Source organism: Muntiacus reevesi, chromosome X, assembly GCF_963930625.1.
Source record: "Muntiacus reevesi chromosome X, mMunRee1.1, whole genome shotgun sequence".
NCBI classification, from domain to species: domain Eukaryota; kingdom Metazoa; phylum Chordata; class Mammalia; order Artiodactyla; family Cervidae; genus Muntiacus; species Muntiacus reevesi.
In genome coordinates this window covers 143,160,963-143,182,738 of record NC_089271.1, presented here as the reverse complement: position 1 = coordinate 143,182,738, position 21,776 = coordinate 143,160,963, and the positions used below count along the sequence as shown (strand labels likewise).

The following is a 21,776-nucleotide window of genomic DNA, read 5'->3' as shown; positions in this document are numbered from 1 at the left end:
TGGTAAAGATTATTTTAAAAACAACCACTCAAAGTCTCTGGAAGTTATCCTAAGGAAATACAGCAAATGTAAAACTATAAATCCTTCAGAAAAAAATTAGGAGAAAATCTTTGGAACCTAGGCAAAGAGTTCTTAAACTTGGCACTAAAAGCACAGCTCATTAAAGGAATAATTGATAAATCAGACCTTGTCAATTAAGTTTTGTTTGGTGAAACACTCTTTAAAAGATGAAAAGATAAATTACAGAGTTGGAAAAAACTGTTCATAAACCACATATCTGACAAAGGGCAGGTATCTAGAATACATAAAACTCTCAAAATTCAGTAAAAAAAATTCAAGTAGAAATGGACAAAAGATATAAACAAACACTTTATCAAACAGAATATGCAGATGGGAAATAAACATATGAAAAGATGTCCAACATCATTAGTCATCAGGGGAATGCATATTAAAACTACTATGAGCTGAAGACTCTTGAGAGTCCCTTGGACTGCAGAGATCAAAAAAGTCAATCCTAAAGAAAATCAACCTTGAATATTTATTGGAAGGACTGATACTGGAAGCTGAAGCTCCAATGCTTTGGCCATCTGATGCAAAGAGCTGACTGCTAGAAAAGACCCTGATGCTGGTAAAGATTGAGGGTAAGAGAAGAAGGGGGCAACAGAGGATAAGATGGCTGGATGGCATCACTGACTCAATGAACATGAGTTTGAGCAAACTCTGAGAGAGAGTGAAGGACAGGGAAACCTGGGATGCTGCAGTTCATGGGGTGGCAAAGAGTTTGACATGACTGAGCAACTGAACAACAAAAATAAAAAAAATAGTGACAACACCAAATCCTGGCGAGAATATGGACAAGCTGGATCTCTCAACATTGTTGTTGGAGAGGTAAAATGGCACAGCTACTCTGGAAAAGATTTATAGCAATTTCCTTAAAACCTAAACTTGCAACTGCCATACCACCCAACAACTGTACAGCTGGACTGTACAGAGAAATAAGACTTAGGTTCACCAAAAGCGTTAGTTGTTCAGTCGTGTCCGACTCTTGGACCCCATGGACCATAGCCCAAAAGGATCCTCTGTCCATGGAATTCTCCAGGCAAGAATACTGAATGGGTAGTCGTTCCTTTCTTCAAGCGATCTTCCCAACCCAGGGATTGAACCTGGGTCTCCTGCATTGCAGGAAGATTCTTTACCATCTGAGCTACCAGGGAAGCCCAGCTTCACCAAAATCCTGTACACAAATGTTCATAGCAGCTTTGTTCATAATAGCCCCAAACTGGAAATAAATTATTTCCAAACTGGCATAAATTATAAGAATTTAGGCTCTAAAGCTCGACTGCCTGAATTTTAATCCTGGCTCAACCATTACCAAGTATATGACCAAAGGCAGATTATAAAATCTTAATGTGCTCTAATTTCCTCATCTATAAAGTGAGAACAAAATAGTACCTAACTCATAAGGTTATTGTGAGGATTAAATGATATGATGTGTGTGTAAAGCACTGTCATATTGCTCAACATATAGTAATCACATAATAAATATTATGTTATTTGCAATAGTAATAAATGTATTATAATGATATTCAGAAGACAAAAGTATCCACTCATGGCAGATTCAAGTCAATGTATGGCAAACCAATACCATCTTGTAAAGTAAAATAAATAAATTAATTAAATTTTTAAAAAGTATCCTTTTAGTTGTTCAACTTCTAAGAAACAGAAAGCCTTTCTCTAACTGCTCCTTGACTCTGAGTCATTTACCTAACTTTCAAACACTATTCTAAAGATATACAAGCAAACTATGTCCTGTGTATGACAAATAAAATGAAACTAATACAAATTTTCAAATGAATACTTACTTAACAGTCGGAGTAAAAGGTATAGATGTAATGCTGACTGGAACAGTGTTATTAATCCCAATTGATGTCAGTGGTTTTAGGTTCAAGGTAAAGCTACTAGTGGTGGTAGTAGTGGTGGTGGTGGTAACAGTGGTGGTAGTGGTGGTTGATGCTGTAGCTGGAAAATAAAGTGTCTAATGTTAATAATAAGTAAGAAATTTTAAAACTCAGCACTTGATCATTCAGGATAAAACACCACAGAAGTACTTTTTAATGTGAATTTGAATTCAAAGTTGTAATGGGTTTTAACTCAACATTGCTATAACATATAGCAGGCCAGTTATCTGGATTAAGCTTCCTGCTAAAAACTGAAAATCTTGGATAAGTGTGTAGAAAAATAAAATTTATAACCTAACCAGACCTATAACCATTAAAGAAATTGAATCAATCCTCTAAACTCTTCCCATAGAGAAAACTCCGGACCCAGATAACCTCACTGGTAAGTTCTGCTAAACTTTGAAGAAAAGAATAATTGCAATCTTACACAAAATCTCTGTACATCTCTAACCTTGCATACTTACTTGAATATATCTGTGTAATTAATCCTAGAAATGAAATTGCTAGACCAAAGGGTCAGCATGCTCTAAATTATAATTCTTTCTTTCCAAATTCCCCTGTCAAAAGATTTTGCCAATTTGCATTCCTATCAGTAGGGGAGACTGCTGCTTCTCTAATACCATAGCTCATAGTTGGCATACATCTTAGTTGGTATTATAGTTAAAAGCCACAATTTTTTTGTGCATTGTTTGTTAAGTGCTCATTGTGTAAGAAAGAACCAAAATTGCAATACAAGTTCAGAAAACCAAGAGAGAACTATGGGTAGAAGATAAGTGGGCAATAAACATGCGGAAGGATAGAGTTACTAAAACTCTATCCTTTGATCCTAGTTCACAAGGGTGGGCATCTATGTTACTGGCAGCCTATGAGAGGGTCTGGCACAAAAAGCTCTAGCCAAACAGGGATAAGATAGGTCAGAATCTCATTTTCAAAAAGTTAGGAGTCTGGAAAGAATCAGATGGCAGGTAAAAATATGGAAGTATTTCCAGAAATATGGAAAGCATCAGACTCTAAGCAGAAATTTGGAAATATTTCCAAACATGTAGAGAGAATCAGACAATAGACAAAGGGGAGCTTAAAGGACTGACAGAGGTAAAACACGAAGTAGAATTAAAGAGTAATGAGCAAGTCAAAATTAAAAATAAGCTAAAATAGTAAGGCAGAAAAAGGGGTAAAGAAACCAAAAAGAAGTTAAAAAAAGACAAGAGGAGAATGGCTGAATTATGTTTATGCAACATTAAATTCAGGAGGTCCCTAAAGCTGACTATAAAACAACTTCTAAATTCCAATTTCCTTTAAGTTCTTTGCTATGATAATACCTGTATTAGCTTTCCACAAGATTTCATTTCCCTTTTGGCCACAAGGATCCTTACAATAATTCCCCTGTTCTTTGTGTTAGAAAGTGGAATGGGCAAGAGAAGATCATGCCCAAATACAAAAGATCTCTGGGGTCACCATCACTGGAGAGATTACAGACTAGATCCCACGTGGCATTCTTCACTGACACATGTCATCACATTCTTCATCTAAGAATAAAAAATCTGATCTGGAAAGAATTCCTTCCTCAGAAATGCTGAAAATTAATGACATTATCAAGGCCCCCCCTTTACTGATTAATCATTCTAACATTGTGTAATTACTACATTCAAGACAGAAAAACAGGTAAACCATTAAGAAAAACACAAGTCTTTCTTGTAAAGGACCTTATCTTCACCCAAAGAAGTTTATTTTTTTTTAAAGTCAACATTTCCTGACATGGACAGATGTCCAAAGATAATATAAACTTAAGAAAACGGCAAATTCTAAAATTAAGTGTGTGCATCCCATTTTTTGGGAAAAAAACAAACACATTTAATGTATGTTTGTATATGCTGGGAAATAAAGCTGCTAAGGAAAGAACCATACTGTTCCCTCTAGAGGGTGTGATATATGTATGTATGCACGTGTGTATGCTTTCTGTAATATTTAGAAAAGCAACTACCATCACTACCACTAAACAAAGAAATTAACACAAATCAATGTCTCTCCAAAGATGCTGTGTGATACATTCAGGAAATTAATACCTGTCAGTCTAAACACAAAGGAATCAAGTCATAAAAAACAGTATGATTATTTTAAACTTTTTTATAGAGTCATAAAAAATGGCATGATTATTTTAAACTTTTTTATATAGTATTTTAATTCCTTATTCTTATGGTAAGAATTAAAAAATTCTTATTTTTAAAAGGTATAAATTAGTTCTGTCATAGTAGACAATATTAAAATAACAATATTTCAACTAATTCCAAAACAAGCAATAGTTTTGAGAATGAAGGTTCTATCACAGTCTGATTTTACAGGTTACAACTCTGGTCAAAACTAAATACAAGTCAACTCCATGTTATCTGTGTACTAAAAGGAAAGTACTGTTCTATAAATAATAGAGAATAATTACATAACAAATTTGGATTTACATTTAAATAAATCTCATTCTGATAATCTTAAAAATCAATACATAAAAAAGTGAGTGCTCAATGTGTTATGCTCAGTGTGCTCAGTCGTGTCCAACTCTTTGACATCCCCTGGACTATAATCCACCAAGCTCCCCTGTCCATGGGATTTCCCAGGCAAGAATATTGAAGTGGGTTGGCATTTCCTCCTCCAGGGGATCTTCCTGACCCAGGGATCAAACCACGTCTCCTGCATCTCCTGCACTGGCAGGTGGATTCTTTACCACTGCACCACCTGGGAAGCCTAAAATAGTGAGACCATCCTTTAAAAGACCCTACAATTCAATTTTCCTATCCTGTCTGATCAACAACTACGTATCTTATTCCATGCTAGGAATGGACAGCATTAGACTCATTTCTTAAGATTCACTTTAGATTCACTTTCTTAAGACTCATGCAAAAGATGAGATTGACAACAAACAAGCTTCTCTTAAAACTTGCTGATTATATCCAGGACAGAAAACAATCCCAAACGGTGATAGATTTACAGACACAGGTATCTGAGAGCTGCCCTACAGGGCTAATTTGTGAGATGAATTTGAGCAAGTAAATATACTTGGGGAGAAAGAAAGGTGAGTAGGGGAAAAAAAACAACTCTGAGCTGGGTGTACTGAGTTGAAACACATCTGATGGGAGGTGGGTTAAGTACACAAGGCAATGGTAGATACATGGGCTTGTAGCAGAGGTACCAGTATGCAGGAAGGAATTTGAAGACTTAGGTGGGGGTGAGGTATGGCAGAGTCACCAAAGAGCTTGCAAATTCATACTTCACTGACTTAACCCAGGACTGAAAGAATCAATTTTTTGTTCAGCATTTTATAAGGGAAACTATGTTTTACATTTTTTTTTGCAAATATGGTAACTTAAAAAGTTCTCAAGCCACACCCTTCATAATGCTTATAGGATGGCCAGTTAGCCAAATACACAATAGAAACTCAGTTAAGTGTTGGTCATGCAAAAGATGGTGTACATCTCTGTTTACAAATAATTACTTTAAACTTAAGAGGGACTGACTTTTAGCTTATGACGGGGTTTGAAGATTCATTTCAGCCCTAAGTAAACTTTTTAAAGTGAAAACAAACAACACTTCCCTAAAGTGGAGTCTAACTTAAATGGTAGGTTTAAGTAGTAACTGATCTCTAACCACCCAGCTCACAATAGGTAACAGTCAATGGATAACTATAGGTAATAGACAATGGATAACTAGGGGCTTCCCTGGTGACTCAGATGGTAAAGAATCTGCCTGCAGTGAAGGAGACCTGTGTTTGATTCCTGGGTTGGGAAGATCCCCTGAAGAAGGGAATGGCTACCCACTTAAGTATTCCTGCCTGGAGAATTCCATGGACAGAGGAGCCTGGTGGGCTACAGTCCATGGGGTTGCAAAGAGTCGGACACAACTGAACAACTAACACTTTCACTAATGGATAACTAAGTTTTCTTTAATTTACAACCTACCTAGTATCTAACTGGCAGAAATAAATTTAGGATATGTCTACAGGAACTCTTGTCATCAACTTTAGGAGAGGATCAACACAGGTCAAATCTTAAGATTAATTTTTAGAGACTAAAACTAGGAATCCCAATATATTGGGTCACTTTAAACAGTATGCTCAATAATAAAAATGTTTAAGCTTCAAAGTTGACAAGAGTTTGATAGCATCTCTGATTATAGTCATATAAAAGAAGTAATATCATTGGTATCAACTATCTCCTTCCACTCTTCGACAATTCTCAACATTGACGTACCTTTTGGATACTCCGATGAGATGATCAAAACCAACTGAATCCTAGAAACTAAGGAATACAGCCTACTTACTGTTGTTACATTTCCAATGAGTATCCAGATATATCCTAATAGTTGTAAAATCTTACTAGATGCAACAGCAGCTGCTCCATATGCTCCAGAGAAATTTAATCCAAATCTCAAAGATGTACCACCAAACATTCCAGCTGAAGTTACTGGGGCACCAACTGCAGAGAATAACATACTACCTATTACCCTTTTAATCAAACATAGTGAATGAAGAATTTATATAGAGTCTTTTTCATCTGAGGAGTCCTTTAGTAACTTTGGCTAAACTTCAAAAAACTATAGTCAACCCATTTATATGAAAAGTGCGGAAAAGGCATAGATAGAGACAAAAAACAGATCAGTAGTTGTCTGGGACTGAGAGATCTTACTGGGATGATAGAAATGTTTTAAAACTGGATTATCATGATAGTTATACAATTCAGTAAATTTATTAAAAATCAGTGAAATACACACTTAAAATAATTATAAGACATGTAGACTATACCTCATTAAAGTTAATTTTAAAAAATACTATTTTCAAGATTTCCTTTCATTTTTTAGGCAAGTACATCAAAGACAGGAAAGAAAAAAAACCTATCAAAAGTCAGAAGTCAAGACTTTGAAAATGGAATTCATTCAATAACTCTAACTCTCAACCTCAGATAGGGTCATATTCACAACATTTATTATACTTGAGAAAGATATTATATATCAAGAGGTTTCCAGAATCTCAGTCATGTCTCAAGATTAGAATCATCCCTACTTGGAAGAAAATACAACTCAAGTGGTAACCTGCAATTTCAACCAGTGTTCACCTATGCCAACTGCACAAGATGATGGGGATGGCAAGCCACCAGTTTTCATGCTGAACTAGGTATTAGCAATTCCTGGCAACTTTTATTAACAGAAATGGTGACAATTTTGCTATAACATAGCTTTGGGAGGACCATATTACTGCTAGGATTATAATAACGAAGTCTAACGGTTAATATCACGGCATTGTGTAGATGCCTCCAAAGCACCAGCAGTTTATGTGGATCTATAAAAAATAATTACCTATGATTTATACAGAATTCAATATTCTCAACATTTGTTATTACTCTACTAATGGAAGATGTGTAGCAAAGAAGTTGGGGTTATGAGATAATTAATGTCCCACTTCTCAGCTCAAAGCATCCAGGTGTTCATCTTTAAGAGGAGAGAACAGGAGACATCTCACAGTGTCATAAAAGTACAAAACTACAGCCGGTCCTTCTGTCATGTAACACTTCTTATAGGTAAAATGTAAGGATCACAGACTTGGTCTATATAGAAGAATAAAATACAGCAAGGCTCCAACATTTGTTTCCCATTCTATCTTATTCACAAGGATAAGACTTCTTTCCTTCAGACATACTCCCACTCTACCCCTTCAGACAAAACTCCCACTCTTCCTATTCCCATTAGCTTCAAGAAGTTGTTTCAAAACATTACAATGTTAATGAATTATATGCTTAAAATCATCACATTAAGCTGTAATAATCATGTTAATATAAAATTCACAGTGGAAGCCATGATAATTAGGTTCTTAAGCAAAGCTACTACTGATATCAGCAATTACAGATGGGATCAAGCATAATGATAACTTATGAGATGTCTGAGATCCATAGCTTCTACTGGCAAATTGAGTTAAATGGCCTAATGCAAAGTAATAGCATTTTCTTTGCAATCAGTAACTTACACAAGGGCCCAGTAGCAGCAGTGCAGGTAGAAGAATTTGAAAACGAGGTAAATAGCATGGTATTTGAACTAGCAGTGGCAGCAGGAGTAGATGCTGGAGTAACCCTAAATTAAAGTAACAAGCAAAAAAAAAAAAAAAGTCAAAATCATTTTTAACAAGTAAACACCATTATAACAAACTTTACTTATATAGAGAAATGACAAAGCAAGGAAAATTAAGTAACGTGATATTTAATAAGTATGACATAGTAAAATCCTGATTTAAAAAATAGTTCATCAGTACTGATTAGTATGGGCTTCCCAGGTGACTCAGTGGTAAAGAATCTGTCTGTCAGTGCAGAAGATGTGAGTTCAATCCCTGGGTGAGGAAGATCCCCGGAAGAAGGAAATTGCAACCCACTCCAGTATTCTTGTCTAGAGAATCCCACTGAGAGGAGCCTGGTGGTTTACAGTCCACGTGTGTGTTCAGCCACTCAGTTGTGTTCAACTCTTTGTGACCCCATGGATTTTAGCCCACCAGGCTCCTCTGTCCATGGGATTTCCCAGACAAGAATACTTGGGCTTGGTGGCTCAGAAGGTAAAGAATCTGCCTGCAATGCACGAGACCTGGGTTGGATCTTTGGGTTGGGAAGATTGCCCTGGAGAAGGAAATGGCAACCCATTCGGTGTTCTTGTTTAGAAAATCCCATGGACAGAGAAGCCTGTCGGGCTACAGTCCATGCGGTTACAAAGAGTCGGACACAACTGAGCGACTAACACTTTCACTTTCAAACACAGGTTACATATTGTATGATTCTATTTATATGAAATGTCCAGAAAAGGCAAATCCATAGACAGAAAGTATAATAGTGGTTAGTTACCAGGAGCTGGGAGGAGCGGGTAATGAGGAGTGATTGCTAACGGTTACAGGGTTTCTTCTAGGGGTCATGAGAATGTTCTTGAATTACATAGCAGTGATAGTTACACACTCTGTGAATACATTTAAAAAAAAACACTGTTTTGTACATTTCAAAAGGGTGAATTTTAAAATAAATGAATTATACCTTAATTATCTCATTATTTTAAAAATACATGATCATCTCAATAGAAGCAGAAAAGCATTTGAGAAAATCCAACACTTTTTCATGATGAAAACACGCAGCAAACTAGAAAAAGAAGGGAACTTCTTACACGTGATTAAGGGTATTTATGAAAAACTTACAGCTAACATCATTCTTAATAGTGAAAGACTGAATACGGATATATGCTCTTACCACTTCAACAATACATAGGAAGTTTTTCCCATGACAATTAAGCAAGAAAACAATTAAAGGACACCAGATTGCAAAGAAGAAATAAAATTATCTCTATTAACAGATGATATGATCATGAATACATAACAACCTAAGGAATCCATAAAAAAATCTATTAGAACAATAAGCAAGTTCTGCAAAGTTGCAAGATACAAGATCAATATAAAAATAAATTACAATTCTATTTATTATCAATGAACAATCCAAAAATGAAATTAAGAATATTTCATTTATGATTACTCAAAATGAATAAAATAGTTATGAACAACCCTAACAAAAGAAGTGCAAGCCTTGTATCCAGAAAAATAAAATATTACTGAGAGAAAGACATCCTAAATAAATGGAAAGATCTCATGTGCATGGATCAGAAAATTTTATATTGTTAAGATGGTGTGGTAGACAGAAAAATCGTCCCCCAAAGATGGTTACATCCTAATATCCAGAGATTGTGAACACATTGCCTTATTTGACAAAAGGGATTTTATAGATGAGGTAATGGTTAAATTGGTTAAGTAACTTGATATAGGGAGTTTATCCTGGATTATCCAGGTAAGCAAAACTAAGGACATGAATCCTTAAATGTAGAGATCCTTTCCAGGCTGTGGTCAGGAGAAGATGGTGACTAAACAAGAATGGTCAGAAAGATGGTATAAATGGCCACCTAACACTTGAAATCATACTTAATGCCATCAGTCATTAGGGACTTGCAAATCAAAACCACAATGAGATACTATTTCATAGCAACTAGAATGGCTAAGGGCTTCCCTTGTGGCTCAGCTGGTCAAGAATCTGCCTGCAGTGCAGGAGACCTGAGTTCAATACCTGGGTTGGGAAGATCCCCTGGAGAAGGGAAAGGCTACCCACTCCAGTATTCTGGCCTAGAGAATTCCATGAACTGTATAGTCCACGGGGTAACAAAGAGTCAGACACAACTGAGCGACTTTCACATTAAAAAATCAAAAAGAATGGTTAGAGTAAAAAAGACAGATAATATCAAGTGTTGGCAAGGATATGGAGAAATTGGACATCTCATGCAATGTTGATAGGAATGTAAAACAGTGTAATCTCTTCAATAAAACTGTAGTATAGAACAGACTTTTGAACTCTGTGGGAGAAGGTGAGGGTGGGATGTTTCGAAAGAACAGCATGCATATTATCTGTGGTGAAACAGACCACCAGCTCAGGTGGGAGGCATGAGTCAAGTGCTTGGGCCTGGTGGGCTGGGAAGACCGAGAGGAATCGGGTGGAGAGGGAGGTGGGATGGGGGACCGGGATGGGGAATACGTGTAACTCTATGGCTGATTCATATCAATGTATGACAAAACCCACTGAAAAAAAAAAAAAAACTGTATGGCACTTTCTCAAAGTGTTCAACATAAAGTTACCATATGACCCAGTAATTCCACTCCTAAGTACAGAAACAAAAGCTATGATAATATAGATCCACACTGAAATATGTATATGAATGTTCACAGCAGCATTATTCATAAGAAAGGATGAAAGAAATCAATCCAAATGAATATCAACTGATGAGACGATGAATGAAATATGGTATATTAATACAATAGAATTTTATTTGGCCATAAAAAGGAAAAGAAATATAGATATATGCTAAAACATGGATGAGCCTTGAAAACATGCTAAGAGGCTAATCACAAAATACCATATATTGTATGATTCTATTTGTATGAAATGTACAGAACAGAGCAGTCTATAGAGACAGAAAGCAGATTTGTGGTTTCCAGAACTGGGGTGAAGAAAGAATGGGCAGTGACTGCTAAGGTGCATGGTGTTTCTTCAGTGAATGATGAAAATGTTGTAAAACTGACTTCAGTAATGGCTGCATAGCTCTGTGAATATCCTAAAAAACAATTAACTGTGCACTCTAAATGGGTAAATTATGTGGTATGTGAATTATACAATAAGTCTGTGAGAAAAAATAATAAATAGAAATCTGGAATAAAGTTTCAGAAAACATTACTTGGCCGCTTGCTTGAAATTTTAAAATAAGAACTATAAAAGAAATAAAGTTTGAGAAATCAAGTACATAAAGACACAAATAAGATTAACTGGTTAACAGAAAACAGTTTATCTTTTCATCCTCACTATAGATCACTGCACAGGGCACATGATACTAAGTGCTCAATAAATATTTGTGCTGAATTGAACCAACCGTTTCCAGACTCCAATACATAATTACAGATATTCTTCTTCCTTTTTAAAAGGGAAAAAAGTGCTTAATAAGTAATTGCATTTGAATCTATTGCTGCCTACATCCAACTGTTAAACAATTCATGACAATAAATAAGACCCTGCTATCCAAAACATGTAGGGCCACTGGGGGTTTGGGGAAAGGGAGGAGATGCTGGGAAAGAATTGGGAACATTACCACCTACCTCCAACTATCATGGGGAATTTCCCTGGTAGCCCAGTGACTAAGACTCTGAGTCCCCAATGTGAGGGGCCTGGGTTCGAACCCTGGTCAGGAAACTAGATCCCACATGCAGCAACTAAGATCCTGGGTGCCACAACTAAGACCCAGTGCAGCCAAATAAATAGATTAATTTTAAAAACTGAAGCCTATTATACAGAGTGAAGTAAGTCAGAAAGAAAAACACCAATACAGTCTATTAACACATATATATGGAATTTAGAAAGATGGTAATGATGACCCTATATGCAAGAGAGAAAAAGAGACGCAGATATAAAGAACAGACTTTTGGACTCTGTGGAAGAAGGCAAGGGTGGGATGATTTGAGAGAATAGCATTGAAACATGTATATTATCATATGTGAAAGAGATCACCAGTCCAAATTCAATATATTAAACAGGGTACTCAAAGCTGGTGCACTGGGACAACCCTACTGGATGGGATGTGGAGGGAGGTGGGAGGGGGATTCAAGATGGGGGATGCATGTACACTCATGTTAATGTATGGCAAAAACCACTACAATATTGCAAAGTAATTAGACTCCAATTAAAATAAATAAATTATTTTAAAAAATGGAGAGATATTCCACGTTCCTGTGTAGGAAGAATCAATACTGTGAAAATGACTATACTACCAAAAGCAATCTACAAATTCAACATGATCCCTATCAAATTACCAATGGCATTTTTCACAGAACTAGAACAAAAAATTTCACAAGTCATATGGAAACACAAAAGACCCCGAATAGCCAAAGCAGTCCTGAGAAAGAAGAATAGAGCTGGAGGCATCAACCTTCCTGACTTCAGATTATACTACAAAGCTACAGTCATCAAGACAGTATGGTACTGGCACAAAAACAGAAACACAGACCAATGGAACAAGATAGAAAGCCCAGAAATAAGCCCATGCACCTACTGGTACCTGATTTTTGACAAAGGAGGCAAGAATATACAATGGGGCAAAGACAGCCTCTTCAATAAATGGTGCTGGGAAAAGTGGACAGCTACATGTAAAAGAATGAAATTAGAACACTTCCTAACACCATACACAAAGATAAACTCAAAATGGATTAAAAACCTAAATGTAACACCAGAAACTATAAACAACTCTTAGAGGAAAACATAGGCAGAGCACTCGATGACATAAATCAAAGCAAGATCCTCTACTGACCCACCTCCTAGAGTAATGGAAGTAAAAACAAAAGTAAACAAGTGGAACCTGATTAAACTTAACAGCTTTTGCACAGCAAAGGAAACTATAAGCAAGGTGAAAAGACAACCCTCAGAATGGGAGAAAATATAGCGAATGAAACAACTGACAAAGGATTCATTTCCAAAATATACAAGTAGCTCATACAGCTCAACGTCAGAAACACAAACAACCCAACCAAACAGCGGGAAAAGACCTAAACAGACATTTCTCTAAAGAAGACATACAGGTGGCTAACAAACACATGAAAAGATGCTCAACATCGCTCATGATTAAAGAAATGCAAATCAAAACCACAAGGAGATATCAACCTCACACAGGTCAGAATGGCCATCATCAAAAAGTCTACAAACAATAAATGCTGGAGAGGGTGTGGAGAAAAGGGAACACTCTTGCACTATTGGTGGGAATGTAAATTGATACAGCCACTATGGAAGATGGTATGGAGATTTCCTTGAAAAACAAGGAATAAAACCACCGTATGACCAGCATTCCCACTCCTAGGCATATATCCTGAGGAAACCAGGGTTAAAAAAGACACATGTTTCCCACTGTTCATTGCAGCACTGTTTATAATAGCTAGAACATGGAAGCAACCTAGATGTCCATCGGCAGATGAATGGATAAAGAAGCCGTGGTACATATACACGATGGAATATTAATCAGCCATAAAAAGTAACACACTTGAGTCAGCTCTGATAAGGTGGATGAACCTAGAGCGTATTATACAGAGTAAAGTGAGTCAGAAAGAGAAAGATAAATATCATATTCTAATACACATATACAGAATCTAGAAAAATGGTATAGAAGAATTTTTTTACAGGGCAGCAATGGAGAAACAGACACAGAGAATAGACATATGGACATGGGGAGAGGGGAGGAGCGGGTGAGATGTATGGAAAGAGTAACATGGAGACTTACATTACCATATGTAAAATAGATAGCCAATAGGAATTTGCTGTATGGCTCAGTAAACTCAAACAGGAGCTCTGTATCAACCTAGCGCAGTCGGATGGGGAGGGAGGTGAGAGGGAGGTTCAATAGGGAGAGGATATATATATACCTATGGCTGATTAATGTTGAGGTCTGACAGAAAACAACAAAATTCTATAAAGCAATTATCCTTCAATAAAATAATAAAAAGAAAAAAATTCAAATGGTTGCACTGCATTGTTTAAAAATATAATAAAATAAAATGTATATCATAGAATATCCCTATATTTCATTTTAGAGAAGCCCTAGATGTATAACATATATATTTTTAAAGAAATAACCAATTATCACAAAGGTGTTTTAATATTTCTAAATCAATACCTATCAGTGAGACTAAATTTTTATCATGGGTTTAATGGTTACTTTAATTTCTTCATTTGAAATTGCCTATTCATATCATCTACCCATTTTCTCATTGGATTAATGTCTTATTACTGATTTTTAATAAAAGTATATATCAAAGCTATTTAGTCAAATGTTGCAAGTACTTCCCAACCCCAGTTTGTCATTTGTTTTTCTTACTTTGTTTTTATTTTTTATGTAGTCAAATCTTTCCACTGTTTTCTCCTTTATGGTTTATGCCTCCATATCATGCTTTGAAATTCCTTCAAACATATGAAATGTTCAACCTCATTTTTAGGAGAAAATCACAAATTACATCTACCTTTAGAACAATTTTACCTAATACATGGGAAGAAACTTAAAAAAAACGATTAATACACTGTTTGAGGACACTGTGAAGAAAGGGGCAACGTCTGTGATTTCTAATGGGAGTGTAAACTGGTATAAACCCTATGGAAAATAAGTGGCCAATGTTTGAAAAAGTACAAATGCATCTATCTTTTGAACCAGTAATACTTCTTTTGGAAATTTATCTACAAAGATACACATCTGTAAAATGACATATAAAATGATATCCATTGCACCACTGTTTATATTAGCAGAAGAGGAAACAACCCAAACACCCACCAGCAAGGGGCTAGATAAACTATAGCACATGCAGAAAATGTATGATGCTATAAAAATTCTGAGGAAGCTGTCCATATACTGACTGATGTGAAAAGAACTACAAAAAGTTTAAAATAAGTGTATAAGCTTTAAGTTTAAAAAGCAAGGTACAGTGTGTAGAATATATTATCATTTATATTTTTAAAACAAGCAGAGGGCTAAGAATATATATTTTTATTTGCTAGCAAAGCCATAAAGAAAATTTGGAAGAGTATATACAATTACAGTGGTTAGCTGAATAGAAGGGGGGAGGGGGCAGGGAGTAATACAAGGTAGATGGGGGACAGTATACTTATTTATACTATGTTTATAGTCTTATTCTTGAACCATTTGACTGACTATTTATATATTTTTAAATTATACTTCAATAAATGGCCCTCTCTCCAACCCAACAATTATTATTTATACATCTTCATATTCATATTTACACAATTTAAATATTTATGGTTTCATTTTCTAGCTTTAATTTACCTAGCATTTCTTTCAGTTAATATCTTTAGGCAAAACATAACCCACTTCCCCCAAATCACCTGGCTAACCTGCTACTGCAATTCATTTATTCACTATTCCATCCTCTCTCTCCAGAATGGAAATGTCATCTTCATAAACCCAGGTTTGATTCTCTACTTTAAAATTTTTCACTGATTTTTCTTTCTGTCCTTGTTCTACAAGAGATTTCCAATTACTGAAGCACTAGAACTCATTTATTTTTATATTAAATATTTTAAATTTACAGTCAGATAATAAACTTACAATATATTTTCATGTTTTTCTACAAGCAAGCTGTCATTACTTTCCTTAAAAAACAAGAGATGACTAATCTCATGCATTTATCCCCTCCACTTAAAACTTTAGAATCCTGTCGAAACTCTCCTTCTTTTCCTTTCCCCAAAGATTCCCAATGTGGTTTTATAAGAATCATATTAAATGCATCAATTAATTTGGAGCTAAATGACATTCTTATACTATTGAGTCCGTGTATTCTTCATTTATTTATGTCTTCTCTTATATGCCTCAGTAAACTTTTATGGTTATCTTCATATAGGTTATGTACATTTTTAAAGTTCACTCTTATGTAGGTACTTCATACTTCTGGTTGAAATTGTTAATGGGAACTTCCTCCATTATATTTCCCAATTACTACTGTTTAAACATGGGAAAGCTACTGTTTTTTGCATTATTTATTTTGTAACTGGCTGCATTACTGAAACCTCTTCACTAGCACTAATTAAATTTACACTTGATTTATGCCCATATTTTAAAATCTTGATCATGTGTCTCAGAAACTGGCATAATTTCAGGAGCCTGACCTTAAATCAAATACCCAGAGGTAACTAAGGAAACAAATGCCATTTAATATGACTTGCTTTCAAGCTAAAGCCTTACCCTTTATTGAAGAGGTTTCAGTAATACGGGTCAGTTACAAAATAAATAATGCAAAACCAAGAGCTTCTTTTTTAAAAAAAAAAAAACAGTCTCATTTTCCTAATCATAGGACTAGAGCAGAGTTTTTCAACATGGCACTGGTGACACTGGACCCGATAATACTTTATGGCAGAGGGCTGTCCCATGGTAAGATATGAGGCTTGTATATTTCGTCTTGTCCCTTTTTCTAAACCCCTCGTAACTTCCTAAGTAAGGAGAGAGACAGAAGCTTATTTGGGTTTTCTTCACAGTTCCAGAAACAGCTCCAGGAGCAATAAAGGTTTCAATCACACCTGATTTATGTTAATGAGGTGAAATTTAGAAAGCCCCTCAGGCTGAGAGGCTGGTTACCAGAGGAACCAACAAAGTGATTCAGTTTAGTTCAGTTCAGTTCAGTCACTCAGTCATGTCCAACTCTTTGCGACCCTATGAATCGCAGCACGCCAGGCCTCCCTGTCCATCACCAACTTCCCAAGTTTACTCAAACTCATGCCCATCAAGTTGGTGATGTCATCCAGCGATCTCATTCTCTGTCGTTCCCTTCTCCTCCTGCCCCCAATCCCTCCCAGCATCAGGGTCTTTTCCGAAGAGTCAATTCTTCGCATGAGGTGGCCAAAGTACTGGAGTTTCAGCTTCAGCATCAATCTTTCCAATAAACACCCAGGACTGATCTCCTTTAGGATGGACTGGTTAGATCTCCTTGCAATCCAAGGGACCCTCAAGAGTTTTCTCCAACACCACAGTTCAAAAGCATCAATTTTTCGGTGCTCAGCTTTCTTCACAGTCCAACTCTCACATCCATACATGACTACTGGAAAAACCACAGCCTTGACCAGATGGACTATGTCGGCAAAGTAATCTGTCTGCTTTTTAATACGCTATCTAGGTTGGTCATAACTTTCCTTCTGAGGAGTAAGTGTCTTTCAATTTCATGGCTGCAATCACCATCAGCAGTGATTTTGGAGCCCCCCCAAAAATAAAGTCTGACACTGTTTCCACTGTCTCCCCATCTATTTCCCATGAGGTGATGGGACCAGATGCCATGATCTTAGTTTTCTGAATGTTAAGCTTTGACCCAACTTTTTGACTCTCCTCTTTCACTTTCATCAAAAGGCTTTTTAGTTCCTCTTCACTTTCTGCCATAAGGGTGGAGTCTTCTGCATATCTGAGGTTATTGATATTTCTCCCGGCAATCTTGATTCCAGCTTGTGCTTCATGTAGCCCAGCGTTTCTCATGATGTACTCTGCATATAAGTTAAATAAGCAGGGTGACAATATACAGCCTTGATGTACTCCTTTTCCTATTTGGAACCAGTCTGTTGTTCCATGTCCAGTTCTAACTTGCTTCCTGACCTGCATACAGGTTTCTCAAGAGGCAGGTCAGGTGGTCTGGTATTCCCATCTCTTTCAGAATTCTCCACAGTTTATTGTGATCCACACAGTCGAAGGCTTTGGCGTAGTCAATAAAGCAGAAATAGATGTTTTTCTGGAACTCTCTTGCTTTTTCGATGATACAGCGGATATTGGCAACTTGATCTCTGCTTCCTCTGCCTTTTCTAAAACCAGCTTGAACATCTGGAAGTTCACGGTTCACGTATTGCTGAAGCCTGGCTTGGAGAATTTTGAGCATAACTTTACTAGCGTGTGAGATGAGTGCAGTTGTGCGGTAGTTTGAGCATTCTTTGGGATTGCCTTTCTTAGGGATTGGAATGAAAACTGACCTTTTCCAGTCCTGTGGCCATTGCTGAGTTTTCCAAATTTGCTGGCATATTGAAGGCAACACTTTCACAGCATCATCTTTTAGGATTTGAAATAGCTCAACTGGAATTCCATCACCTCCACTAGCTTTGCTCGTAGTGATGCTTTCTAAGGCCCACTTGACTTCACATTCTAGGATGTTTGGCTCTAGGTGAGTGATCACACCATTGTGATTATCTGCATTGTGAAGATCTTTTCTGTACAGCTCTTCTGTGTATTCTTGCCACCTCTTCTTAATATCTTCTGCTTCTGTTAGGTCCATACCATTTCTGTCCTTTATTGAACCCATCTTTGCATGAAATGTTCCCTTGGTATCTCTAATTTTCTTGAAGAAATCTCTAGTCTTTCCCATTCTGCTGTTTTCCTCTATTTCTTTGCATTGATCTCTAAGGAAGGCTTTCTTATCTCTCCTGGATATTCTTTGGAACTCTGCATTCAAATGGGAATATCTTTCCTTTTCTCCTTTGCTTTTTGCTTCTCGTCTTTTCACAGCTATTTGTAAGGCCTCCTCAAACAGCCATTTTGCCTTTAAGCATTTCTTTTCCATGGGGATGGTCTTGATTCCTGTCTCCTGTACAATGTCACGAACCTCCATCCATAGTTTATCAGGCTCTCTATCAGATCTAGTCCCTTAAATCCATTCTCACTTCCACTATATAGTCATAAGGGATTTGATTTAGGTCATACCTGAACGGTCTAGTGGTTTTCCCTACTTTCTTCAGTTTAAGTCTGAATTTGGCAATAAGGAGTTCATGATCTGAGCCACAGTCAGCTCCCAGTCTTCTTTTTGCTGACTGTATAGAGCTTCTCCATCTTTGGCTGCAAAGAATATAATCAATCTGATTTCGGTGTTGACCTTCTGGTGATGTCCATGTGTAGAGTCTTCTCTTGTGTTGTTGGAAGAGGGTGTTTGCTATGACCAGTGTGCTCTTTTGGCAAAACTCTATTTGCCTTTGCCCCACTTCATTCCGTACTCCAAGGTCAAATCTGCCTGTTACTCCAGGTGTTTCTTGACTTCCTACTTTTGCATTCCAGTCCCCTATAATGAAAAGAACATCTTTTTTGGGTGTTAGTTCTAAAAGGTCTCGTAGGTCTTCATAGACCTGTTCAACTTCAGCTTCTTCAGCGTTACTGGTTGGGGCATAGGCTTGGATTACTGTGATATTGAATGGTTTGCCTTGGAAACGAACAGAGATCATTCTGTAGTTTTTGAGACTGCGTCCAAGTATTGCATTTCGGACTCTTTTGTTGACTATGATGGCCACTCCATTTCTTCTAAGGGATTCTTGCCCACAGTAGTAGATATAATGGTCATCTGAGTTAAATTCACCCATTGCAGTCCATTTTAGTTCGCTCATTCCTAGAATGTTGACATTTACTCTTGCCATCTCCTGTTTGACCACTTTCAATTTGCCTTGATTCATGTACCTAACATTCCTGGTTCCTATGCAATATTGCTCTTTACAGCATCGGACCTTGCTTCTATCACCAGTTACATCCACAACTGGGTATTGTTTTTGCTTTGGCTCCATCCCTTCATTCTTTCTGGAGTTATTTCTCCACTGATCTCCAGTAGCATATTAGGCTCCTACCGACCTGGGGAGTTCCTCTTTCAGTATCCTATCATTTTGCTTTCTCATACTGTTCATGGGGTTCTCAAGGCAAGAATACTGAAGTGGTTTGCCATTCCCTTCTCCAGTGGACCACATTCTGTCAGACCTCTTCACCACGACCCGACTATCTTGGGTGGCCCCACATGGCATGGCTTAGTTTCATTGAGTTAGAGAAGCCTGTGGTCCTGTGATCAGATTGGCTAGTTTTCTGTGATTATGGTTTCAGTGTGTCTGCCCTCTGATGCCCTCTCAGAACACCTACCTTCTTACTTGGGTTTCTCTTACCTTGGATGTGGTATCTCTCACAGCTGCTCCAGCAAAGTGCAGCCGCTGCTCCTTACCTTGGACAGGTGTATCTTCTTACGGCCGCCCCTCCTCACCTTGAACATGGAGTAGCTCCTCTCGGCCCTCCTGTGCCCACGCAGCAGCTGCTCCTTGGAGGTGGGGTAGCTCCTCTCGGCCGCCGCCCCTGACCTCGGGCCTGGGGAAGCTCCTCTCGGTCACCACTCCTGCGCTGTCGCAGCCTGGCATTCTCGGTCACTACCTCTGACCTTGCGCTTCTGTGTGGTCCATCGCAGCCAAAGCGCTTCAACTTTTAGCCTAACCCTCTGACCTCCCAGGAGAGGAAAGGAACTGGAGACTGAGTTCAATCATCAGAGGCAAAAGATTTAATCATTTATGCCAACATAATAGAACCTCCATCAAAACCCTAAAGGAAGGGGTTTGGAGAGCTTCTGGGTTGGTGTAGGTGCTAGGAGGGTGCTGTTGCCTGGAGAGGACATGAAAGATCTGTGCTGATCCCCGATACTCAGCCTTACAGCATCCCTCTATTTGGCTGTTCCTAAACTGAAGCATTTATAATGAGCCAGAAATTGTAAGTCAAGTGTTTTCCAGAGTTCTTTGAGGTGGTGAGCATCATAACTGAACTGTAGAATACCCAGCTGGTGTCTGGAGAGTTGGGAGAATTAGTTGGTATGGGAAGAACTCCCACATATTTGGTATCAAAAGTGTTGTGCGTTGAGGACAGTAAAAATTTCCTTTATGTGCACTGCAAAGTATTAAGCAGCATCCCTGGGCTTTAGCCACTAGATGCAGGAACACTTACACAGTTTGGAAAACCAAAAATGTTTCCAGAGGGACCTCCCCGGTGGTCCACTGGTTAAGAATCCACCTTCCAATGCAGGGGACGAGTTTGATCCCTGGTCATGGAACCAAGATCCCATATGCAGAGTGGCAGCTAAGCTCACATGCCATAAGTAGAGAGAAGCCCCAGGGCCCCAACTAAGACTCGACATGGCCAAAAATAAATAAATAAATAAATAATAGTATTTTAAAAGATTGTCTCCAGATAATGCCAAACATTCTCTGGGAGAGGTGGTGAAAATTGCCTCCACTGGACAAGAGGAAGAGTTCAGTATCACAATTTTCTCCATCTAGTGCTATAAAGATAACATAATCATCCTTAATGTCTTCATGTTTATGAACACAGGAAAATATCAACTATCTTAAAAAATTGTTGATCATAGAAAGTAAGCATGATTTTTTTAACAATAGGGGAAGGTGGCCTTACAAGATAATGGCACTTGCTACAATAACAAAATGTTGATACTAGAACAAGAAAGGACAGATCAATAGAACAAAATAGGATGCCCAGAAGCAGAACTAACCATATATAATAATTTGGTGTATGAGTAAGGCAGCATCTCAAATCAGTAGAGAAAGAATGGCTATTTAATAAAATACAACAGTTTAATTCACTGATCATTTAGAAAAAATTAGATTCCTAAAAATGTTCAAGTAATCAATAAGAAGGCAGGAAATTTCTAAAAATATAAACCATAAAAGAACAAAAAGAATTAAATCATAAGATGAAAAATGTCTATACAAATAAGTCCAGAGAGAGAAATTCAGAAGAATGAGAGATTTGAAAACATGAATATTTAAATCTTAAGGAAAATGTACTTTTCCCTATTTTCCAGGAAAATGTACTTTTCCCTATTCCTCCTCCTACATACAGCTAAAATCCCTGGACATTATATATAAAACAAACAAGAAACCCTGAAAGGTGGAGACAAGAAGGAAAATTAGC

The 21,776-nt window shown here is 37.3% G+C and overlaps 1 protein-coding gene across 3 annotated transcripts in view; it reads right to left on the bottom strand.

Annotated features, from left to right (window-relative positions):
* The window catches only part of NUP62CL (nucleoporin 62 C-terminal like), an 83,331-nt gene that overhangs the window by 33,764 nt on the left and 27,791 nt on the right, over nt 1-21,776 (bottom strand). For 2 of the 3 annotated variants that reach the window (XM_065915413.1, XM_065915415.1), the window contains exons 2-5: nt 7,960-8,063; nt 6,320-6,418; nt 6,194-6,241; nt 1,863-2,019 (exon numbers count right to left, since the gene is read on the bottom strand). In XM_065915413.1, coding sequence (XP_065771485.1) covers nt 1,863-2,019; nt 6,194-6,241; nt 6,320-6,418; nt 7,960-8,017 — 362 coding nt within the window. In that variant the 5' untranslated portion in view covers nt 8,018-8,063. The remainder of the gene's footprint in view (nt 1-1,862; nt 2,020-6,193; nt 6,242-6,319; nt 6,419-7,959; nt 8,064-21,776) is intronic. The other variant, XM_065915414.1, reaches the window with a different exon arrangement.